At 42.2% G+C, this 26,462-nt stretch overlaps 1 protein-coding gene across 1 annotated transcript in view; it reads right to left on the reverse strand.

The window, feature by feature from the left end:
- Positions 1–20,314, reverse strand: part of LOC132378714 (tumor necrosis factor receptor superfamily member 11A-like) — a 39,735-nt gene extending 19,421 nt beyond the window's left edge. Inside the window, exons 1-2 of the mRNA XM_059945816.1 lie at positions 20,113–20,314; positions 907–985 (exon numbers count right to left, since the gene is read on the reverse strand). Coding sequence (XP_059801799.1) covers positions 907–985; positions 20,113–20,184 — 151 coding nt within the window. The 5' untranslated portion in view covers positions 20,185–20,314. The remainder of the gene's footprint in view (positions 1–906; positions 986–20,112) is intronic.
- Positions 20,315–26,462: the final 6,148 nt, after the last annotated feature.

Raw genomic sequence — 26,462 nt, forward strand, 5'->3', positions numbered from 1 at the left:
CCCCGAAGGCTGATGTGCCCTACTAAAAATCACCAGAAAGGGAAAGACTACATTGACAGTTCAAGGCTCTTTTTAGCTTGGCAGACACTTTTCTTAATGTGCCGGCAAAGACAGAGATTTCAAGACAAAGAAACACAATAGAGTACATGAAAAAGCCCACACCACAAAGACAGCTTAAACATCCGAGGTGTGAAAAAGAAAGAACAAATCATGCAAGCAATGAGAAAGAGGGAACGATCCACAGAACGTAAACTACAGAGTTCCTGAAAGTAAGTCCACAGCCACGTAGCCAGTTCAACATTGCAGCCGGTCCAGGAGCCCGATGGCTGCAGCCCACAGCCATGGACCTAGTTTAGAATTGAGACAAATGCTGATGTTTAACCGTAAGCTATTTCTCTCAATCTGTGACTGAAACCATCAATTTGTGACCTTAACTTGAGGACGAATCTTGCCATATCTACCTTGTTGTTGGCTCTTCCCATGATGGTCCAGATAGGAATTGTCCACTTAGCACAACAGCTGAAAATTTAGTATGGAAATGTGTCTCAGGCAGCTTGCACTAAATCGTACAGATTCAAGAGGAAGTCGCAGTTCCTTCCAAAATTCAATTCCATTGACATCAATTTTTGGAGGCTGAGCATGATGCCAGGGCATTAATTGTTCTCAGCCACCTGAGTTTCATGCAAGCAGTTAAGAATTTTTTTAAATTGCCTAACCCTTCAGTAGCTCTGCTGCTGGAGTTGCAGTGTGAGTGGGTGGGAAAACAGGGGAATTTTCAACTGTACTCCTTGAGGAAACTGCTTTTTCACTGTGAGCATAATCGAAATGTGTAAATGTCCATGCCATAACAAATATCCGCAGTGGTAACGCTATGTATCTTACAGACAAAAGGAGAAAAAGCTTCACCTGCTTGGCACTCATTGCAGCAATTCCTTGCTTTGTCAAAATGGTGAGCACACCCTGAATTCAGTTGCTGTGGTGTTCCCTGAAAAATATAAAAAGCATGTTAACAAAATTAATGATTTTGTCTGCAAAAAATAACGTCGATGGATGTTGTCAGCTGTGGCTCAGTGGATTGCCTTGGAGTCAAAAGTCTGTAAACCTGTCACAGCACAGAAAACTGTGCAAAGAATTCAGTCTGGTGCTCAGCACAATACTGGGGAACTGCTGCACTGTTGCAGGCTCCAGTAACATTACATTTCAGCTCTGAGTACTCTCTCAGGTTGATGTAAAATATTCTACAAGGAAAAGCAAGAGAAATATCCCCAGTGTACAAAGCAATACCTTCTCTTCAATCAATGCTTAATGTGAGCTTGCTGTGTTACAACTAGATGCTACCTTTCCTATATTTGATACCTCGTTGGCTATAAAATGTATTGAAATATCCTGAGGTTCCAAAATAACACAAACCAACACAGAGGGTACAAGGAGTATGCTTCACTTTCACAACTTTCTTCTCACGGTACAGTATACCTTGGACACTTATGGAGATATTGGCTGTGGCCAGAAATGTGAAGGGAATTACTGGTGCTCAGCTGTTCCAAGGTATCTGATCGTTAGACTTGCACCAAACCTTTGTAGGTTCAGGATAAGATTATGTGTGACAGAGGCTGTTATACCAGTTAACCTGCTGTGTTGCAGGTCAACTCCGTCCTGTGGTGCTGCAGAAAGGCAGACATGCTGAGGTTGACAGTCAAGCTAGGATTCCTCAGCACTGTATTGGGGAATTCAGCTCTGATTGTAAATCTAGTCAGCTCCATCTTGGGCACTAGCCTCCGAAGTACCCAGGACATCTTTAGGGAGTGGTATCCATTATTAAGGACCTCCAGCACCCAGGGCATGCCCTTTTCTCACTGATACCATCAGGTAGGAGGTACAGAAGCCTGAAGGCACAGACTCAGCGATTCAGGAACAGCTTCTTCCCCTCTGCCATCCAATTCCTAAATGGACGTTGAATCCTTGGACACTACCTCACATTTTTTAGTATACAGTATTTCTGTTTTTTGCACTTTTTAAAAATCTATTCAATATATGTATATTGTAATTGATTTACTTATTTATTATTATTATTTTTTTTCTTTTCTAGATTATGTATTGCTTTGAACTGCTGCTGCTAAGTTAATAAATTTCATGTCACACGCCGGTGATTATAAACCTGATTCTGATTCAATCCCAGACCAGTCAGACCTGGCACAGGATTGGAGTACCTCTTCAAATGGGGAAAAAAAAGGTACCATTTATTCTTTTATTTATATTATACTTTAAGATATTTTAATGATTTTCCCTATAATAGAGGTGGCATAGTAGTGTAGCAGTTAGCACAATGCTTTACAGGCACCAGTGTACACAAATATGGGTTCCATTCTCACTGTTGTTGGGAAGGAGTTTGTAAGTTCTGCCCGTGACCACATGGGTTTCCTCCCTCGTTCCAAAGGCATATGGTTAGGGTTAGGGTTAGTGAGTTGTGGGCATGCCATGTTGGCACTGGAGGCCTGGTGACACTTGTGGCCTAACCCCAGCGCATGTTAGAACTGTGCTGGTAGTTACTACGTTTCACTGTATGTTTTGATGTACATGTGACAAGCAAAGATAATCTCTTTCATTTTAATTCACGGCAATTTTAACACTTTCTGATAGTTGCTACATATCAGGGTTGCTTAGAAACTGTGAGGCGAAGCTTCCCAGCATTGACATGAAGGGAGGCTCCATCCCAGACAAAAGCTGCCACAGCAGGATGCCCTCTGAGACCCACTTACTGCTGAGGTCTCACCACGTCCCACCCTATGGCTCCGCTGAGAGCAGAATCAGCAGATTGAGCCCTTTTCTTCCAATTCGAGTAAGTGTAGGTGAATGGGAACTGGAGGTAGCAAGTCCGACTGGCTAGCTGAATTCCGTCATCCCTCCCCAATATGTATTCACCCTTCCGCATATTCAGTTTAAATGCCTCGTTGGACAGGGCAAGTGTCCACCCAAGCAGTTCTGCATCTGTTTTCTCACTTGTCACCTGCACTATATACACTGTGGCCCCATGAGTCCTTCCCTTCATTACGGCTACCTACGCACTTCGGAAGTTTTAAATTTCCAGGCAGGCAAGTTAATTTTCCATTCACTCTGTTGAGCTTTTTTTAAAGTGAGAATTATGAATCCCTAATAAGCATTTCAATAAGTTATTAGAGTTATAGAGACATGTAATAGAGAAACAGGGTCCTTAACCCACCAAATGTAGACCAGCCATTAAATGCCCTTTCATATTAATCCTACACTAATCCCACTTTATTTTCCCTATTGACTCCTGCCAGATTCACTCACTTATACACTGGGATCAATTTACTTTGGATAAGTCACTAACAATTCTTCGGAGCATGAAAAGACGAGAAGGTAACCCATATGGTAACAAGGAGAATGAGCAACACTACAAACAGTATCAGAGATTCTGCATGATCTTGGGCTGCTGGAGCTGTGTTCCACCAGCAGGGGGCTCTCCTGTGCCGTCATGACTTGTCTGTCACAATGAGTCGATGTTGGCACAGCAGAAATATTTTGTACAAAGTTCTTTATTACAATAAGAATGAATCGATCTAGTTGGCTCATCGGATGCTCTCCCTTATCTGGGCACTAATGAATGAAAGGCTGTATTTTGTCTGGACGCACAGCAGCTTGGTAAAGCAACAGCCCTGCACATGACTGCAAGAAACTGCAGGGAATTGCGAATGCAGTTCAGCACATCACAGGAACTAGCCTCCCCTCTTTGTTTCTTGCTGCTTTATTAAAGCAACAAAAGGATTTATTTGAGGAAATAATTGGCAGGATTGACAGAGGAGATTTGGTGGATGTTGTTTATTTGGATTTTCAGACAACTTTGACAAGGTGCTGCTCATGAGGCTACTTAACAAGAACCCATGGTATCACAGGAGAAGCACTGGTATGGACAGAAGAATGGCTGACTGGCAGGAGGCAAAGTGTGGGAATAACTGGGGCCTTTTGTGGTTGGCTTGTGGAGTGCAGGAGTGCTTCTTTTCACGTTATATGTAAATGATTTGTATGATGGAATATAGCAGGCCAGGCAGCATCTATGGAAAAGAGTACAGTCGATGTTTTGGGCTGAGATCCTTAACTAGGACGGGAGAAAAAAAGATGGGGAGTCAGAGTAAGAAGGTGGCAGGGGCGGAGAGCAAGAAACACAAGGTGATAGGTGAAAGCAGGAGGGGGAGGAGAGGTGAAGTAAAGAGCTGGGAAGTTGATAGGTGAAAGAGATACAGGGCTGGGGAAGACGGAATCTGATAGGTGAGGACAGAAGGCCACAGACTAACGCTTTAGAATAGGAATGGGAAGTGGAATTAAAATGGGTGGCCATTGGGAGATCCTGCCTTTTCCAGCAGATGGAGCATAGAACTCGGCGAAAGAGCTTATATTCTGTTTGGGTAGCCTCCAACCTGATAGCACGAACATGGATTTCTTTAATTTCCAGTAATGCCCCATTCAACGTTCCCCATTCCCATTACCCTCTCTCACCTTATCTCCTTACCTTGCCATTGCCTCCCCCTGGTGCTCTTCCACCTTTTCTTTCGTCCATGGCCTTCTGTCCTCTCCTATCAGACTCCGCCTTCTCCAGCCCTGTGTCTCTTTCACTAATCAACTTCCCAGCTATTTACTTCACCCCTCCCCTTCCCAGTTTCACCTAGTGTTTCTTCTTCCCCTCCCCCCACTTCCTTCTCTGTCTCCTCATCTTTTTTTTCCAGTCCTGATGAAGGGTCACAGCCCGAAATGTCGACTGCACTCTTTTCCATCGATGCTGCCTGGCCTGCTGCGTTCCTCCAGCATTGTTTGTTGTTTGGATTCCCAGCATCGGCACATTTTCTCTTGTTTGTGAATGATGGAAATTGATGGCTTTGTGGCCAAGTTTGTACAAAAATAAGTGGAGGGGCAGGTAGTGTTGAGGGAGTGAGGTGTTTGCAGGAGGACATAGACAGATTGGGAGACTGGGCAAAGAAGTGGCAAATGGAATATAGTTTATGGTCGTGCACTTTGGCTGAAGGAATAAGGACATGGACTTTTTGCTAAATGGGGGGGGGAAAATTCAAAAATCTGAGGTACAAAGGGACTTGGGAGTCCTTGTGTAGGATTCCCTACAGGTTACCTGCAGGTTGAGTCGGTGGTAAGGAAGGCAAATTCAATGTTAGCATTCATTTCAAGAGGACTAGAACATAATATCCAGGATGTAATGCTGAGGCTGTATAAGGCATTGGTCAGACTGCACTAGGAGTAATGTGATCAGTTCTGGGCCCCTTATCTAAGATGTGCTGGCATTGGAGAGGGTCCAGAGGAGGTTCGTGAGAATGATTCCAGTAATGAAAGGGTTAACATATGCAGAGTGATTGATAGCTCTGGGTCTGTACTCACTGGAGTTTAGAAGGATGAGAGGAGATCTCATTGAAACCTTATTGAATATTGAAAGGCCTAGGTAGAATGGATTTGCAGTGGATATTTTCTATAGTGGAGGAGTCTTGGACCAGAGGCACAGCCTCAGAATTGAGGGGCAATCATTTAGAACCGAGATGAGGAAAAATTTCTTTAGCCAGAGGGTGGTGAATCTGTGGAATTCTTTGCCACAAGTGACTGTTCAGGTCAAGTCATATTTAAGGCAAAGGTTCATTTGTTTTTGATTAATTTTGGGTATATTTAAGTATGTTCTTGATTAATCAGAGCATCAAATGTTATGGGGAGAGAGCAGGAGAATGGGGTTGAAAGGGATAATAAATCAGCTGTGATGGAATGGCAAGGCAAACTCAATGGGACATTTTAATCTTTGAAAAGGTCACGTTAAAGCTGATTTCAATTCAAAGCCGATGTAGACATCCCATACTGGCACAGAAAAGCAAAATGCTGCAGATATTGGAAACCTGAAATAAAAAAAACCAAAAAATGGATATTCAATAATAACTATCACACACAGCACTCATGCATCAGGACCGGATGGGTGAGAGATAAAATGGATGAGTTAGAGAAAAAAAAGGCTGGTACTAGTGTGGTGGCCCGCACACACGGGACCTCGAACCGCCATCAGGAGCTGCGGGCAGACACGCGGTAGCGCGACTGGAACTACCCGCTCGGGGCGGACCTTCTGGGGACAGTCTGACGTCATGTCCGCCCCATGGGTCGCAGGGGCCCATGGGAGGGGAGATTTAAGTGTGCGATTTTGAATCAATGAACACATTCTGAGTTCAGCTCTCTCTGCCTCCGTGTGTTCCTTTAGTAGCACGTTGCGCGCGACTACACTAGCTTCTTTATCTAACAAAAATATACAATTCTTTCAGTTGCAGATAGACAAACGTATCTGTTTCTCTTGGACTTCTGTGCCAAAACATTGGCATTGACTTCATAAGAGTCTAGATTTTAAATGTTGTTGGAAGGCTTGAACTAAAAAATACTTATTCTTTAAAATATTGGGGGAAAGATGAACCCGTAGCATCTCATAGACACAAAAAGATCAGTGGATGCTGTAAATCTTGAACACCACACACAAAATGCTGGAGAAACATTTCGGGCTGAAGTGTCTCAGCTTGAAACAATGACATTTACTCCCCTCCGTAGATACTGCGTTTCACCAGCATTCTGTGTTTGAAGCCACAGCATCGGTTTCACAGATGAGGTTTAATGGCCGGGCAATATGGAGGGGTGTCCTTTTAGAAGGCAGATGAGGAGGAATCACTTCAGCCAGAGAGTAGTGAATCTCTGTTGTTCGATGTCACAGGCAGCTGTGGAAGCCAAGTCTTTATGTATATTTAAGGCAGAGGTTGATAGATTCGTGATTGGTCGGAGGGTGGGGAAGGGGACAGGACAAATAAGGACAAATAAATCTGCAATAATGAAATGGCAGAAAAGAATCGATGTGGCAAATCGCCTAATTCAGCTCCTATGTCTTAGGGTCTTAATATAAAGAAAATAAAACAGTAAGCAAGCTGGAAGCAGAATAATCCAAGGCAATTACCTAATACAAACCTTTCAATGTCCATTCCCATAACATCAATATTTAATACACATCCTTAATTGTTCTTGAAAATATGGTGATGGTCCATTTTCTTCAACTGTCTGTGTGTTGAAGGTCCAACAATCTGCTGGGTTGGCATTCCACAAATTAGCGTTGCTGATGATGAAGTTATTTCCAAGCCAGGGTGGGTGTGTGACCGTGTGAGGAGATGTAAAGTTGTGGTATTCCCATGCATGTGAGGCTCCGTTTCCCACACTCCTTTAAAATCACTGTTACCTTCATTCCATCTTAAATCACCAGATTCTGATTCTTGCTTTTCCTTTAAACTCATTTGCTTCTTTGGAAAACATACTGTTCCACAGTGCAACATTCACATAACATAAATTAAAATGGATCAGTTTATTAATAGTTGTGTATTTAATATTTCAGTAATATTTGAGTAATCTTTTATATAGTTTGATTAAACATTCTTGTTCATTTAAATAAGTTATTACAGTTTATATGTATTAGTATGTGAATTGTGTGTGTTATCATGTTACCATGTGATTTGTGTGAGCCTCACTTAAAAACAAAGGGTGAAGTTAGACTTGCATCTCCCGTCTGTCTTACTTTCCTTTTAATTGGCTTAATGTTTTTAAATTATAAAACATAACAGGAGTAATACCCAAGAGTTCTGAAAATCTGAAATCAATCTGGGTCCCACTAAATACCCTTGTTGTGGTATCCCACAATCAAAACTCTCCTGGTTTTCCGGAGATTATAAAGTGATACTTAACTAAGTGATGAAAGATGACCAGTTCTCTGCACGTGTCATGTAATCTCACTGCCGATTTTCAAAGCTAGAGAGTTTTTAAGAAGTTGGGCCGCTATTACGTTTTTAAAGGTGGATGAAGAAAACCAATATGAAACTTTGATTGTAACTGCCATTAAGGAAAAAATCTCTAAGCATGAGAAGGGTATTTAGTCAAGTCAAGTTTATTGTCATTTAACTATATACATGTCTATAATATATATAATCATATCATGTATATAGAAATGAGATATTTTGCTGAACCAGCGTGTAAAGCACATTGGTACACATAACACACAATAACTTATGAAGGAAAAGATAAAATCTACAGATGAATCAGACATAAATAACAAAGTAAAGTGCATTAGTTTTAAATATTGTACAGTACAGAACAGATTAACCAGTGACACTTCAATTATGAAGCTTCAGGGTGTCCAGAAGCCTAATGGCCTGGGGGCAGAAACTGTTTCCTATCCTGACTGTTGATGTTTTTATGCCTCAGAGTCTCCTGCCTGATGGTCAAAAGTGAAAGAGGATGCTGGATGGATGGGTGGGATCCTTAATAATACTAAAGGCCCTGTGTATTCAGCGCTCCTGATAAATGTCCCCAACGAATCCTCTCAACTGTTCTCACAGTCTTTTGTCCGATGTTCGACTGCTCCCATACCAGATAGGATGCTCTCGATGGTGCGTCTATAAAATGCAGTTAAAATGGAGGTGGGGGGAGAGCCTTGCTTGCCTGAATCTTCTTAGGAAGTGGAGGTGCTGCTGTGCCCTCTTGTGATATTAAAGGACTAGATGAGGTCAACTGTGATGTGAACTCCCAGGAACTTGGTGCACGTAACTCTCTATGGAGGAGCCACGTTTTTGCTGAGGGATGGTTTGTCTGCACCTTCCTCAAGTTCACAATGATTTCCTTTGTCTTTTCCACATTCAAGCGTAGGTTGTTGTTCTCACACCAATCCACCAGCCTCTCCACTTCCTCTCTATACTCCACCTCATCACAGTTCTTGATGAGACCAACCACTGCTTTGTCATCCGCAAAGTTGATGACAGGGCTTGAGTTGGATCCTGCGACACAGTCGTGCATCAGCAGTGTGAACAGTGGCAGGTTGTGCGCACAGCCTCAGGGAGCCCCAGTGCTCAGTGTGATGGGACTAGAGATGCTGCTGCCCACAAGGACTGACTGTGGCCTTACTGTTAATAAATCCAGTATCCAAATGCAGAAGGAGGTGTTGAGACCCTGTGAGGACAGTCACCCCGCCATTTTCTGGGGTACGATGGTGTTGAATGTCGAACTGAAATCTATAAGCAGCAGTCTGGCATATGAGACCCAATTTTCCAGGTGGGACAGGACAGTGTGGAGGGGAGAGGCTATTGCATCTTCAGTGAATTGATTTGAACAATAAGCAAACTGGGAATGGTCCAGCATAGCTGGGAGAAAGGATTTAATGTACTCCATGTGCTCACAGTTTTTCATAATGGTTGATATTAATGCCATCAGATGATAGTCATTTAGGCAGGACCCTGTTACCTTCTTTGGCACCGGAATCATGGTTGCTGCCTTGAAAACCGAGGGGACAATGTATTGTTCTAGAGGGATGTTGAATATATCCATCAACATAATTTAGAAGCACGATTCTAAATTCCAGAAGAGCAATTGTGTGTTTCTGAAGAAACGAGCGGTTTATTAAGGTCTGATGGCAGATGGGGAGGATGTAATAGGTCAAGGAAAAGGTTGAGACTATTGTTAAGGTGAGAAAACTCAAGACCAACCCCTGTCCTGATCCTTAGATAGCCATAGTGAAATACAGCACAGAGACAGGCCACAGAGTGTGTGCCAATCATCAACCACACGTTTTCGGTAACCTTACATTAATTCCATTAAACAAATTCTCCACAGAAGGAATCAGTTCTGAATAAAGCACACGAGTATATTTTGACTAGCTGGACAGATTCAGATATGTACCATATACTTACAAAAACTGTATCACTTCCTCCCTGCAAACAGTTGAATTAATTAAACAACATCCAAGTATTTACAAGTTTATCCAACTCACTGGCCTATGAATTATTTTTGGTCTTAATTTTCTCATTGTTAAATTTAATAGTCTTGACTATATAACGTACATATGGAGACATGAATCCTTCTTGTCACAGATTCGGCATGTCATCTTAGATTTTGGTAAACTGCTAAAGAAGCGCACTGCTGAGTATCCTAACTGGTTGCATCACAGCCTGGTATGAACCGGTACCCAAGAACTGAAGAAAGTCTACAAAAATTGCTGGATTAAGCCCAGTTCATTACAGGGAAAGCCCCCTACCCCACAACCCCCACCCTCCCCCCCAACCAACCACTGAGCACATCTTCAAGGAGTGCTGGCACAAGAAAGTAGTACACATCATCAAGAACCCCCAGCATTCAGGCCATGCTCTTTCAACACTACTACCATCAGGAAGGAAGTAAAGGAGCCTTAGGTCCCATACCAACAAATTCAGGAACAGTTATTTCCCTTCAACAATCAGGCCTCTGAACCATTGTGGGCAACTTCACTCACCACAAGGCTGAGCTGATCACTGAACACTACACACAGACTCACTTTCAAGGATTCTGCAAATCATGTTCTCAGCATTATTTATTTATTTATCTTTTTTTTTTATCCATTGGTTACTATTTGTTTTTTATTTGCCGAGTTTGTCTTTTATTTGCACATTTGGTTGCTTGTCAAACAAAACTACACACTTTGTGTCAAGCTCTTTGATTGATTCTATTGTACTTCTTTATCCTACTGCAAATGCCTGCAAGAAAATAAATCTCACGGTGGTATTTGGTGACATATATATGCGTTGATAATAAATTTACTTTGAAGCTAGCACAAATTTATTAAAATGGTACAATAAATGATGGCAGAACAGTGAGAGAGACAGCAGTATTTAACACTTGACCCAGTTGCACATAACTGAACTACAACTTGCATCTTCTGTAGTTGGCAGCTGATGCTCCAGTTTGGCTCAGTTGGAAGAGCCAGCAAGTTACCAAAACCCACCTCACAGAAAACCCTGGGGTTACAAAGCTGTTTTGGATGATAATTAGGCATAATTACTTGACCCATTAAATAATAAAACAACTTTATGTGGTATTGAAGTTTAATACAGATACTTGAGACTTCTTCATGGAAATCCCAGGGATTATCTTGCCGAAAATTGGTAAAATCCCAAGTATCTAGTTCTCTCCTAACAATGCGTTAGTTCACTTTCTAATGCATGGAAGAAGTATGCTATTGTTGAGGGAGAGGTGTTGTATTGCCAAAGCTCTGGTGTGACAAGTAAGACAACTGACAGAAAACGACAGTAGTTGTCAAAGTAGCTTCTGTTAGAATAATTGGCACTAATCCACAATCTTGAATGGTGACATAAATGACAATAGACAGTAGGTGCAGGGGTAGGCCATTCGGCCCTTCTAGCCAGCACCACCATTCACTGTGATCATGGCTGATCATACACAATCAGTACCCCGTTCCTGCCCTCTCCCCATATCCCTTGACCCCGCTATCTATAAGAGCTCTATCTAACTCTCTCATATATTTAATTATACTAACTCATATATGTAATGGAAAAATATGTATATTAAGCAGCAGTGATAGGATTTTGAGAAGAAAAATGGGATCTAAAAACAATGTTTATTGTCGCGGTAAAAAAGCAGCCCAATACATCTCCGTTAAACTTTCACCTTTAAATGGACGTACTCTCGTATTTGTCATTTCTACCTGGGGAGGAGATTCATTAGAGAAAACTGTACATCAATCAAATTATAAAATGGATAATTAGAAGCTTTGTCAAAGGCTCAAAGAGGTGTCTGAAAGAAGGAGATAACTCCAGGGCATAATACCTTGGCATTTGGGGCTCAGTCGCTAATTAGATTTTCGGACCAGAGAGAAGGTAGAACTGCAAGGGTACAGAAAACAGAATTTATAGCATTAAGGAGAAGCAAAGGTTTGTATTCACACTTGGAAATTTTAAGTTGGTAGTCAAAAAATATCCTGCAAGTAGATAAACCATTATCCATATTTCAGATTAAATGCACAACTAGGGAGAGAGCCAGAACAAGCATTCGGGTGACAGTCGAAGAGCTGAAGGAGTGGTGGGGTGGTCAGAACAGTAAAGAAACTCACGTGTATTTCAGTAATCTCTGAGTCTTAAACCTGCAAAAGTTGCTTCTAAGTATGCTTGCAAAGAGGAGTGTCTCCAGTTATGAGAAATCCCAATGCCCTCGAAGATTAGAAATAAGTGTCCTGTTTTTTCCCCCAAGGGGATATTCCACAACTACTGTGACAAGACTGTGAAGTAAAAGAATCACTCATGATACCATTGCAGCACAAAACGAAGCCATTCAGTCTGTCCGGCACACATCACCCTTTTTTGTCAGAGTAATTGGGTTAGACACATTCCATACTTACCAATTCCTTTATCGAAGTCTAAATTTTCTTCCCCTGCCCTTCCAAGCAACATATTTCAGATTATAACTACTTGCTGTGTGGAAATACGTTCAAAGTAAGTTCATTATCAAAGTATATATATGTCACCATATACAGTGCAACCCTGACTTATGTCTTCTTGTGGGCATACTCAGGAGATCCAAGAAACATAACAGAATCAACGAAAGACCACATCCAAAGTGATAGACGAACAACCAATATGCAAAAGACAGCAAACTGTGCAAATGCAAAAGAAAAACCAAAAAGAAGAAATGATACTAATAAATAAATAGACAATATTAAGAACAAGAGATGAAGAATTCTTGAAAGTGATGGGGAGAGTGAAGTTATCCCCACTGGTTCAACAGACTGGATAGCTGAGGGGTAATAACTGTACTGGTGCACCACAAGGCTCCGAGCTTATCTCCTGCTCTACTCGCTTTGCACTTACTTATGACTGTGTGGCTAACCACAGCTCCAATGCCATATTTAAGGTTGCTGATGACACCCCTGTCGTAGTCTGAATCAAAGGTGGTAATGAGCCATTAGATAGGAGGGAGAGGAGGGAGACTGAACATCTGGCTGAATGGTGCCATTAACACCAACCTCTCACTCAATATCAGCAAGATCAAGGAGCTGATTACTGACTTCGGAAAGCGGAACCCAGAGGTCCAAGAGCCAGTTCTCATCTGGGGATCAGAGGTGGAGAGGATCAGCAGCTTTAAAATCCTCAGTGTTATTATTTCAGACAACCGGTCCTAGGCCCAGCATGTAGGTGCAATTATGAAGAAAGCACAACAGTGCCTTTACTTCCTTAGGAGTTGGTGAAGATTCGGCATGACATCTAAAATTTTAACAAACTTCTATCGATGTGTAGTGGAGACTATATTGACTGGCTGTATCACAGACTGGTATGTTAACATCAATGCCCTTGAACGGAAAATCTGACAAAAACTAGTGGAAATGGCTCAGTCCAGCACGGGTAAAGCCCTCCCCAACATTGAGCACATCTACACAAAGCATTGTCAAAGGAAAACAGCATCCATCAGCAGGGACCTCCACCACCCAGAAAATACTCCCTTTTCACTGCTGCCATCAGGGCAAAAAGAACAGGAACCTCAGGATTCACACCACCAGGTTCAGGAACAGTTATTGCCCCTCAACCATCAGGCTCTTGAATCAAAGGGGATAACTTCACTTGCCCCTTCAATGAAATGTTCCCACAACCTATGGACTCAATTTCTAGGATTCTTCATCTCATGTTCTTAATGTTTATTATTATTTTTTTTTCTTTTATATTTGCAATTTTTTTGCACACTGGTAGAATGCTGAAGTTGATATGGTCTTTCATTGATTCTATTATGGTTAGTATTCTATTATGGATTTATTGAATATACGCACAGAAAAATGAATCTCAGGGTTGTATATGTTGGCCCGAATGTACTTTGTAATAAATTTACTTTGAACATTGACAGTGTGGGTTTCCCTGAGTGAAACGGTTTTCCTCTCATGTCCTAAAATCATCTGGGTTTGTAGGTGACTTGGCTACTGTGACTTGTCCTTCGTGTTTAGGTGACTGGCGGAATCTGGGTTGGACTCGATGAGAATGCGGAGGATAAAAAAGCTTTACACTAATGTACGAGCAATGTAAATGGATGGGTGATTGTCAGTGTGGATTTGGGGGCTGAAGAGCCTACTTTCCTGCTGTATCTAAGACTTTAATTGAACCACAATGCTGCTATTGATTTGTCTCAGTTGACTTTGGTTCTTCTGACAATCATTTCATTGCCATTGGCTGAATCAAGGGTGGGGCTGAATCAGCATATAGGAGGGAGAATGAAAGTCTGGCTGAGTGGTGCCACAACAACAACCCCTCTCTCAATGTCAGCAATACCTAGGTGCTGATTATTGCCGACAGGAGGAGGAAACCAGAAGTCCATAAGCCCGTCCTCATTGGAGGATCAGAGGTGGAGAGGGTCAGCAACTTTAAATTCCTCAGCGTATCATTTCAGAGGATCTGTCCTGAGGGCAGCACATTTGTGTTATTATGAGACTTCTGCTTTCTTTGCATAGATTCAGCATGCCACTTAAAACTTTGACAAACTTCTTTAGATGTGCTGCAGAGAGAATATTGACTGGTTGCATCATGGACTGGTACGGAAACACCAATGCCCTTAAGCAGCAAAGCTTACAAAAGCCCAGTCCATCACAGGTAAAGCCCTCTCCACCATTGACTATACCTACATAGAGTGCTATCAGAGGAAAGCAGCATCCATCAAGGACTCCTGCCACCTAGGCCATGCTCTCTTTTCACCAGGAAGGAGGTACAGGAGCCTCAGGACCTAAACCACTAGGTTCAGGAACAGGCTTTTGAACCAGTGGGGATAACTTCACTCACCCCATCACTGAACTGTTCCCACAACTTATGGACTCACTTTCAAGGACTCTTCATCTAATGTCTCAATATTTATTGCTTAGTTATTTTTTTTTCTTTTTGTATTTGCTTAGTTTGTTGCCTCTTGATCACTGGTTGAACGCCCAAGTTGGTGTGGTGTTTCATTGATTCTATTGTGTTTCTTTGTACTTACTGTGAATGCCCACAGGAAAATGAATCTCAGTGTTGTACATGGTGACATATATGTATACATACAGTACTTTGATAATACATTTATCTTGAACTTTCTGAATTTGCAAATCCGAATCCTCTAGTCCATGGCTCTCTGCCATTGAGGACAGCTGGTTTTTTTAAATTTACTTTGTCTAGATCTTTTATGATTTTAAGCATTTTTATCAGATCACTTTGCACCATTTTCTACTCTAAGGAAAGTGCAATCTTTTGCACAAAACTGTATTGCCTCATTCTTTGGACCAAAGTACTTCTGCAGCCTTCCAAAGTCTTCACATTCTTCTTAAAGTGCAGTGTGCAGAGCTACACAACACTCTTTCTGTGACTCAACAAGCGTTTTATTAAGATCCAGCATTGTATCTCTATATTTGTAACCTATTCAACTAATTATGAAAACCTGCGTGGTTTAACCAATTTCTGTGATCTGTGAACTTCAAGAATTTCCTGCCACTTACAGTTTCTTTTGTAGTCACAAATGTAGCATTCACTGGGCCTAAATAATGAATGCACTGCATTTTCTGCTGAGGGTCCAGGAACTTCATGCGCTTGGCTACAGGTACTGCAACCCTGGGTTAAACATGTTTAAATGCAGATTGGGAGCTGCTAAACACAGCAACTATATTTTACAGAATAAGGTATTAAAAGGTATTAAAATGAGGTCATTAAATATCCAAGGCCATTTCAAAGTTCAAAGTAAATTTATTATCAAACTACATATATGTCACCATATACTACTATGAGATTCATTTTTGTAGGCATTCATAGTAGAACAAAGAATCAATGATATACTACACTTAAGGACTGACAAACACTAATGTGGAAAAAAAGACAAACTGGACAAACTGTGCAAATACAAAAAAGTAAATAAATAATACTGAGGATATAAGTTGTAGAGTCCTTGAAAATGAGTCAGTTTGTGGAATCAGTTCAGCATTGGGGAGAGTGAAGTTATTCATGCTGGTTCAGGATCCTGGTAGTTGAAGGGTAATAAACTGTTCCAAACCTGGTGATGTGGAACCTACGGTTCCTGTACCTCCAATTTACAGCAAATATTCTCTTTTAAAGAGCCATCTCTTTTTTGACATAGACATACTAAGAACAACATGATAATCATCAGGTAAGATGTTATAAAGTATTATCAAGAAATGAATATTAGCTATCAAACTCTCCTTCAAAATAATTCTCATCTATATTCACTAATTTGTATACAGAATAAATGTATCACTGGTGCTAATCTGGAATTTCAGCCTTTGCTTCTGTGCTAAACTCTAGAATAGGACTTTGGTTTGAAATGTTTGAATCTTAGGCAAAACTGCTGACCATTGTGTCAAAGTTGAAATTATGGATATTTCTTACCCAGTAGGTACAGGTACACGCACACAGTACAGCAGAACACCTTTCTACTTACATTGTCTCTGGCTGGTCACTGTATTTTTCATACAGCTCAATTTCAGAGCTCTTATCCTACACTGTTCATAAGTTTTTTTTAGTATATGTACTTCTCTTGAAAGCTACTATGAATTTGACCTCTGCCATTACTTCTGTTATACCATTCGAATCCCTAACAACTCTTCCATAAAAATTATCTTTGTTTTGCTTCATTTTGTTATCCAGTAGTTTTAACTTATTGTTGCCAACACAGCGGGAACGCATTCTTTCCCACGTGGTGCATCAATGAACCACCTATGGAGAGACTCACAGCCTGGAGGAGCAGCTCCAGCAATCATGGTTTAATGGACACATGAGGGAAAACAGGTAGCAGGGATTTAAGTGAGAAAATAGGACTGAAAAGCACGACTTGAGAACTGGCAGAGACTCAAAAGGCCAAGCAGCCTCCTTCCTTGTCACAAGGAAATAGAATAAATGGGGAATATTTCTTCATCCACTCTTTTCGTTCTTCAGCTCCTTTTTCTAAACTTTCTCTAATTTGCCCTGTTCTCCGTTGTCTCTGCACCTGTCTTGTTTTAATGGTTATAGAAACAAACCTCATGCAGTCCTCATGAAGCCTCCAGATGTGACACTGACATTGTTGTGCAGTTATCAATTGAATTACAATAGTCTGCAGCGCAGAGGAAATGCAGTCTCTAGTGTTAAATTAAATGTTATTCAGGATGTTACACCAATTTACATGCTAACACATTATTTCACAGAAACTCAAATTCAAAAATTACTATTGCATTATAGCTTATAATTCATAATAATTATTATTATTATTATAGGTTAGGTTTTTCAAATTTGAGTGCAACGTGTAATCAATGGCATCATGCACCCTGTGAGCTATTTAACCACAGCAACAAATGTAATCTATCCTTTAAACCAATTCCATCTGTAGACCACACACAGTTTTCCCTCCAAATCTTCGCAATCTTCAGGGAAGAAATAACAGCTCAAAATAAAAGCAATGAGCCTAATTCAATCAATAGATTGGTTCCTACACACTTTTCTCCAAAGAAATGCCACAATACCGTTGACATCATGATTATTCCTTAAATGCAGAGGGCACTTCTAAAATGGACAAAAATGCAGCAAGCAAGATTGCGTTTAAAGCATCACTACTGTTGAAAGCAGACTTCAAAATGAAATAACTTGAAATCAGAAATTTGAATTGTAAGTGGAAAGAAACACAACATAAGAAGATTACAATCCTGCATTGGAACTGATGTGAAGAAATAGATTTAGAAATTGTTTCAACTGAAAGCTGTTAGCATTACCTTATTTCATGCCAGCAACCTGGTTTCGATTCCCACCGCTGCCTGTAAGGAGGTTGTACATTCTACCCGTGACCACATGGATTTCCTCCAGATGATTTGGTTTCCTCCCACGTTCCAAAGATGTACGAGTTAGTAGGTTAATTGGTCTCATGGGTGTAATTGGGCAGCATGGTCTCATTGGGCCAAAATTACCTCTAAATAGGTCATTGTGTTGAATAGGGTACAGTAACACGGCGATTACGTTAATGGATTAGTAAAGCCCTGACCTGGAGAAATGTGAGTGGGTTTGACTCCGCTGTAAGTAGCTTGGGGATTTAGAGTCAATAAATTAAATAAAAGGAAATCTGTAATGAAAAATGAATGTAGAACAACAAACCACATCGCGAGCCTTCACTGGTAATGCTCCCCAATTCTTCCTACGCTACATTGATGACTGCATTGGTGCTGCTTCATGCTCTCATGCTGAGCTCGTCAATTTCATCAACTGTGCCTCCAGCTTCCATCCTGCCCTTCAATTCACTTTATCTATTTCTGACACCTCTCTCCACTTTGTCTCTCTGTCTATTGACATCTTTTATAAACTTACTGATTCCCTTGGCTATCTTGACTATACCTCTTCCAACCCTATCTCCTGTAAAAGAACTATTCTCTTTCCTCATTTCCTGCAGCCCCATTGCATCTCTTCCCAGGATGAGGCTCAAAGAATGGTGTTTTTCTTCCACCACCATTGATGCTGCTTCCATCTCCTACTTCTCCCGTATCCCTTTATGCCCTGACCAATCAAGAATCTATCAACCTCTGCCTTAAATATACATAAAGCCTTGGCCTCCACAGCTGCCTGTGGCAAAGAATTCTACAGATTCATCACCCTCTGGCTAAAGAAATTCCTCATCTCCATTCTAAAATGACGTCCCTCTATTCTGAGGCTGTCTCCGCTGGTCTGTAAGTTCATCTGCACCGGGACAGTAGCCCTCTTTATTCCAACCATCCACGTACCTATCCAAACTTCTGTTAAATGTTGAAATTGAGCTTGCATGCATGGCTTGTGCAGGTAGCTCATTCCACACTCTCACGATTCTCTGAGAGAAGAAGATTCCCCTCATCTTCCGCTTAATCTTTTCACCTCTTCATCCTTAACACATGGCCTTCAGTTGTAATCCCACCCAACCGCATTGGGAAAAGCCTGCTTGCTTTACCCCCTCATAACTTTGTATACCTCTAACAAATCTCCTCTTAATCTTCTACATTCCAAGGAATGAAGTTCTACCTATTCAGTCTTTCCATATCACCCATGTTCTCCAGATGCAGCAAAATCCTTGTAAATTTATTCTGCTCTTTCAACCTTACTTACATCTTTCCTGTAGGTGTCAATGTCGATAAATCTCTGCTGCACAGGTGGGTCCATATACTGTAATGACCAACTATTGTTTCCACTTGGACGACTGGCCAAAATTATGTTCTAATGCCAGCTTTCACTAACAAGATCTGAATCTAGGTTCCTTGTCTCAGTTAAAGTTGGTGGGGTCCAGCTGTGTAAATCTGGTGATGCTAGCTGGAAGATTAATGCTGACTGGATGCTGCAAATTGTGCTGCTCTTCACAAATATTGTCGTGGGATGCAGCAAATTCAATAGTTCATTTGCATCAAGTCCGTTTAAAAAGGAGAGTACGAGGATGAAACAGCATTCTCCCAGTTTTGTGGGTTAGTTTGCATTGAAGTCTCCAGAATGGACATTAAACACACTTATTCCTGAAGTATGTTTGAGAATTGGGTGGCAGTGTGGGGATAGGACCCTACCAAAGGAGGTGTAAAGCACTTCTTCCCGCTGCTAGTGGTTAGGTCACCCTTGGGCCAGGTGCGTGCCCCCACCAATCAGGATTACGTGAAGCAGTGTTAGAGGGTCATATGAGCGGCTGGTGTACGTCAGAAGTCCTGGTTCTGCCAGGCAATGTCTGAAGAGTACTGATAATGGCTGGGGTCACCAGTCATGTAAAGACACTGCCCAGAAGATGGCAACGGCAAACCACACAAAATGCTGGAAGAACTCAGCAGCTAAGCAACGATGGAAAAGAGCAAACAGTCGACATTTTAGGCCAAGACCCTTCAGCAGGTGTCCTTTCCACATATGCTGCCTGGCCTGTTGAGTTCCTCCAGTGTGTGTTGCTCGGACTTCCAGCATCTGCAGATCTTCTCTTGTTTGTCAATGGCAAACCAATCCCGACGAAAAATTTGCCATGGTCAAGATCACGATCGCCCACGCCATACGCCAGGGCACATAATGAATGAATATTTAAGCGACACTCCCAACCGCGCAGTTTACCATAAGGGTCACGGGTAGATTCGCTCAAACTGTCAGTTAGTTTGTTTACACTTATGGATTACATTCTGCTCAGGGTTTTGCACGACCGAGTAAATTAATAAGCTGCCCTAGTCAGGGTAAAAAACATTTCAATGGCGGCGAAACACGCGATGGGAGGGCTTACAACAGCCCCGGTGAGTGTCCAGCAGGGACACGGACTTACATGTGCGGCGAACGCGTAGCAACACAAGAAAATGCCAGTCCAGGTCTGGAGAACGGGGCTTCTTGGCTCCATGTCAGCGACCGACGCAGCGGAGGCGCCCCTCCGAAATGTGCCCCGCGGGCGGGCGGTACCTCGCAGCCGACCCGGTGGAGACCAAGCAGGGTCCGGGAACCTACCCTGGTGACCATCAGCTCTCGGTACAGACTCGCACGAGGAGCTGATGTTGATGCAAAGACTTTACAACACGAGTTTGCGGAAGTTTCCCACCCGGTAACTCGATACTGGCATAACTAAGTGTGCGACGGAGAAGTTTGCTTGCAGGCATGTCAGAATCTGAATCATTTATTATCGCCGGCATGTGACGTGAAATTTATTAACTTAGTAGTAGCAGTTCAATGCAATACATAATACAGAAGAGAGAAAAAAATAGTGGTAATAATAATAATAATAAATAAGTAAATCTTATTCAGTATACGTATATTGAATAGATTAGAATCGTGCAAAAAGAGAAATACACTATATTAGAAATAGTGAGGTAGTGTCCAAGGGTTCAATGTCCGTTTAGGAATCGGATGGCAGAGGGGAACAAGCTGCTCCGATTACCACTTTAAATCCAAAGAGAGGTTATTTTTATTTCAGAAAATGATAGATTTTGTCCGCAGTGTAAAATATTGAATCAACTCACACAGTTTAATATACATTTTGGATTCACTTTCCTAACCGTTAACTTCCCATTGGTTCGTTTATTTTTTGCATCATCAGTATCGATTTCCAGTTCCCTCTTCTGCATTGCTCGCCGTTGCTCGTCTCCTTGCGTATTTGCTTCTGGCTGCAGTTTCAGTAGCGCTGGAGTTCGACGATTTTCATCCGTTTCCCAGTCCCTCCAGGAATCTGCTCCTGCAGTTGGAGGTGGGCGGGCGGAGTGGAAAGAGGGAACTTTTTCTACTGGCGGGGCAATTTTCAAACCAGAGTTATGTTATCCAAAAAGAGGAATTTTCTTCCCACACTGTCTGATCCGAGAGTGCAATCCCTCCCACAGAAAGCAACGGAGACGTGTTCAGTTTACATCAGAATTCAACAGATTGTTGCCAGAAAAGGGATACGTGCATCCAGTTGCAGTTTCTAACACTCCGCGTTGAGCAGCTGGAACTGGATGAACTCCGGATCATTCGGGAGGCTGAGGGGGTGATAGATAGATAGTGACACCCAAGGTGCAGGACATAGGAAACTGATGACAATTAGAAGGGTGAACAGCCAGTTCAGATACCGTGTGGCCATCCCTTTAAACAAAAGGTATACCACTTTAGAAACTGTTTGGGATGACCTAGCAGAGGAAAGTCACAGTGGTCAGGTCTCCAGGACGGAGTCTGGCTCTGTTGCTCAGAAGGGAAGGGAGAAAGGGGGGAGAAGAGGCATGCTGTGGTCACAGAGGACTCATTAATTTGGGGAACAGGAAAGAAGTTATATGGACGAGAACGGCAATCCAGGATGGCGTGTTGCCTCCCTAGTGTCAAGGTCCGGGACATCTTGGATCGAGTCCTCAGCATTCTTGAGTGGGCGGGTGAGGAGCCAGAGGTCATGGTCCACATCGGTACCAATGACATAGGTAGGAAGAGGGATGAGGTTCTGCAAAGTGATTTCAGGGTGTGAGGTGGTAAGTTAAAGGACAGGACCTCCAGGGGTATGATCTCAGGATTGCTACCCTGCTACCTGCTTAGTGGGGCCAGAAAAAGGAAGTTTAACGCGTGGCTAAGGAGTTGGTGTAGGAGGGAGGGCTTCAGATTTTTGGATCATTGGACTCGCTTCCAAGGAAGGTGGGACCTGTACAGAAGAGATTACTTGCACAGGAACTGGAGGGGGACTAACATCCAAGCGAGGAGGTTTGCACGGGGGATGGGGGCAGGGGTGCGTGGTTAAACAAGAGTTGCAGGGGAATGAGAAGCAGTGTGTCAGGACAGATAGTGGAGAGGTTGTGCAGAAAGATGTTGTAAAGCCTACATACAGATCGAGCATGGTGGGACAAATGTTCTGAGCTCCATATATATCAATGCAAGGAGTATTGTCGGAGAGTCAGATGAGCCCAGAGCATGAATCAACACGTGGAATTATGATATTGCTTAATTGGAGTTACTTGGGTGCAAGAGGGGGCAGGACTGACAGCTCAATGTTCTGGGGTTCTGTTGCTTTAGATGTGATGGAGCAGGAGGGGTGGCATTACTATTCAGGGAAAATGTCACAACAGTGCTCAATCAGGACAGGCTGGTGAGGCTTTATGGGTGGAACTGTGGAATAAAAAAAGGTATGACCACATTAATGGGGCTATATTATAGACCACCCAACATTCCATGGGATTTAGAGGAACAAAGTTGTAGATCGCAAGAAACATAAGACCAGTTCTTATATAGTGAACGGTAGAGCACTGAGGAGTGCTGTAGCGCTAAGTAATCTGGGATACAGACCCTTAATTCATTGAAAGAGGCATCACAGGTAGATAGGCTGAAAAGAAAGGTTTTGGCACATTAGCCTCATAGATCAAACTACTGAGTGCAGGAGATGGGATGTTAAATTGAAGTTGTATAAGGTGTTGGTGAGGCCCAATTTGGAGGATTGTGTGCAGTTTTGGTCATCTACTTACAGGAAAGATGTAAATAAGTTTGAAAGAGTACAGAGAATATTTACAAGGACCGGAGGACTTGAGTTTTAAGGAAAGATTGAATAGGTAGAACTTTATTTCCTAGAACATAGAAGATTTAGGGAAGATTAGGTAGAGGTACACAGAATTATGTCGGGTATAGATAGGGTAAATGCGAGCAGGCTCCTTACACTGAGGTTGGGCGATACTACACCTAGAGGTCATAGGTTAAGGGTGAAAGGTGAAATGTTTAAGGGGGCATGAGAGGAAACTTCTTCACTCAGAGAGTGGTGAGAGTGTGGAACCAGCTGCCAGCACAACTGGTGAATACAATTTCAGCTTCAAAATTTAAGAGCAATTTAGATAGATGTACGGATGGAAGGGTATGGAGGTCAATGTTATGTTGTTTATATAGTTCAGCATGGATTTGGTCCAAAGGGCCTACTTCTGTGCTGTAGTTTTCTATGCCTCTGTGAAAGAGTAAATAAATACAAGAAGATAGAGTTTGGATGCAGTCTGAATGGAGGAACAAGCAGGAAAGGGTGAAATAGTCAGTTCTATATCTATGTTAAACATTTGTTGGCAGGTCAGGATGCTCTTCCCTTCCTTTAAGGAGATGGGAGCATCTGTGTGGGTGATGCACCATCAATAACTCTGAGATGTGGGTTAAGGTAGGCTTTTATTGGCTGGAAGAAAGCACAAGCAGCAAGAGACCATCACACAACATCCTGGAGACTGAGGAAGGGTCTGTGGCTCCAATCGTCTTAACACCGGGGTCTGTGAGAGGAGCCACAGGAGCAGTCAGCGGGGGGGGGGGGGGGGGGGCGTGTCCAGACAGGTATATGTAGTCACCACAGTGGGAAGGGAAAAAGGGAACACGACCCACTGACTTAATATACCCTGCCTGATTTTCTGCAGAAAAAGATACCACGCTCTTAAGTGTTTTTTTCAAAAAAATAGCTTGCCTACCTCTTTCATAATGTTCCATTTCTTGTTAATGGACTTTTAGACTATTTAGACTAGAGCTTGAGTACTGCTTACATTTCTTGTTAATGTGCCTTAGGCAGGATGCTATTGCATTGGAAAAGAGACTTACAAAGAAGTGGCATAGACAGGAAAATCTGCTACCTGTATAAGAAAGGACTGGACAGTGGGGAGTTGCCTTTGCAGCAGAGAAAGCTGTAAAATGACATAACTGAAGTGTGTGAAAGTACGAGGGACCTAGACAAAATATAAGAAAACAGACCTATTTCCTTTAGTTTACGACTCAAAGACCAGGGTGCATAGATTTACAGTAAGCGGCAGATGAATTAAAATGGAGATAAGGAAGACAGGTCAGGGGAATATGTGAGGGGATTGTAGGCTCAAAGAGACAGAAATCCTCATTGAATGTAAACAGTGCTCAAACAGATTGGCACAGTAGCATAGCAGTCAACTTAATGTTTTACAGTGCCAGCAATGCGGGTTCACTTCATGCAGCTGACCCTAGAGTGTTTGTACTTTCTCACCCTGATCGTAGGGCTTACCTCTGGGTTCTCTGGTTTTCTCTCACATTCCAAAGACATACGGGTTGGGGTTAGTAAGCCGTGGGCATTCGGGGTTGGTGCAAGAAGCATGGTGCCATTTGCAGGCTATCCCCTCAGCACAACCTCGAGCTGTGGTGGTAGCTGACACAAATGGCGCATTCCACTGTATGTTTCGATACGTTGATGTACCCGTGACAAATAAAAGCCAATCTTGAAACGATGTTCACTGGAAGAGCTGCCAGAGTAAAATCCTAGTCCTGGAAGGTGGGATTAGTTTAACATACTTTTGCCTGTAGTGTGAATATGAGTGATGGAATCCGGGTGAAGTGGGGGTGGGGAACAATGAGCGAAATGGACTCTTTCTGTATCATCAGTTTTCAGTGATGGTGGCAGTAGCTAATACAAAAAGGAAATTGTACACAACTCAAAATAAAGCAAAAATCTGAGAAGCAAAGATAATTAATCTTTAGAAGAGTCATTGAAGGAGAGGTATTGCCCAGAAGTCATTGATATACACTCTTATCTGTTTTCAAAATAACATTGAGTAAAATTATATTTAATCAGAGAGGACAGGTGGGGCTTCAGTTCACTTTTCATCTGAAATATACCTCTCCAGATGTGCAGCATGCCCTCTCTAAGCAAGCGACATTAGGTGAGAACAAATAACCCTCAGGTTTAGCAGCAAGAGAGTTACCAAACACAGCAAACACCATTAAAATGTGTTGTTAATAGAACAGCTGCTGATCAAAGCACTGGGGACAAGAGAGTGCTGACTTTTCCTGAAAAAAAAAGCTTAATTGAGACAGTCCCTTGTATGAACAAAAAAAAATGCCAGTGTTTTTTTAGAACTCCTGCTGCTGCTGTTTCACATCAGGATCAGTGCCAGACCACAAGTAGAGACAGCACTCATCAGTTGGAATCTGTGATCAGAACCTTTTTGAAGGAAAGATTTGCATAAGGCTGCTTAACTGCCACTTTACTTTTCTGTCTTCTCTTTTTAATAAGACTTTCTTTCTTGGTTTATTCATATGGTATTTTTGCCAGGCTGACGAGGATGACACGCAAACCTCTGAGATCCTGAGTACAAAGGGACCTTGGAAGGTACCTTTAACTGCCAGTCCAGTTTTGAATGAGAAATTTCTGTCACAGTTGCAAATTATTTCAGAAGCTTTTCAGCTCAGTTGTCAGGCACTGGATAATTTCTGCCATATAGTTATAAAGTGATAGAGAGAGATACAACTCAGTAACAGGTCCTCCAACCCACAAGGCCTGCATTTCACTGATCCGCTAATCCTACACTAACTTACTTTATTCTCTCCACATTCCTATAAGCACACCACCATTGTCCCCCCTTCACCCTGCCCCGCCACTGATTCTACCATTCAGCTACACAATGGACAGTTGACATCAACTTCCAGCTCTCGAATTTCTGGAACGTCACAGGAACCTGGAGCATTTGGACACGACAAGTGTGGTCCCCCATTTCCAAAACCGGACAGCAAGGGAAAAAAAAAGCTTGGATATTACAGACCTGTGAGCCTAACAGGGAAAGTAGCAGGGAAATTATTGTAAAAAAAATTCTGAGGGAGAGGAATAACAATTACTCAGTAAGACTGGAACTTACCAGAGACAACTAACTAGCATGATTTTTTTAAAGGTCAATTCTGGTCTGACAAATCTGATGGAATCCTTTTTGAGGAGGTAACAAAGTGTATTGATAAGGGCAGTGTAGTAGATGTGGTTACATAGCTTTTGACAGGACCCCCACATGGTAGACTGATCGAGTAGGTTATAGCCAAAGAGATCCAGAGCTAATTGGTAAGTCGGCTTGGTAATAGGAGCCGGAGGAAGATGCTAAAGGTTTTTTTTTTGTGACTGTATGCCTGCGATTAATGGTGTTCCACAGGAATTGCTGCTGGGACTTTTGCTGATTGTAATATAGACGAATGATTGGAAAATGGATGAAGGTGGCATCATCAATAGCTTTGCGTATGACCTGAAGATTGGTGGAGAACTTGACAGAGTGAAAGGTAGTCTTAGGTTACAAGGTGATATTGATCTGCTGGTGAATTGGGCTGATAAATGGCAAATAAAGTTTAATTCAGCTGCGTATGAAGTGAGGTATTTTGGGAATACTAATAAGGCTGGGACAAACGTCAGTTTAAGATGGCGCTGTTGAAGGTGAACACCAG

The sequence above is a fragment of the Hypanus sabinus genome, chromosome 20, assembly GCF_030144855.1.
Source record: "Hypanus sabinus isolate sHypSab1 chromosome 20, sHypSab1.hap1, whole genome shotgun sequence".
NCBI lineage: Eukaryota > Metazoa > Chordata > Chondrichthyes > Myliobatiformes > Dasyatidae > Hypanus > Hypanus sabinus.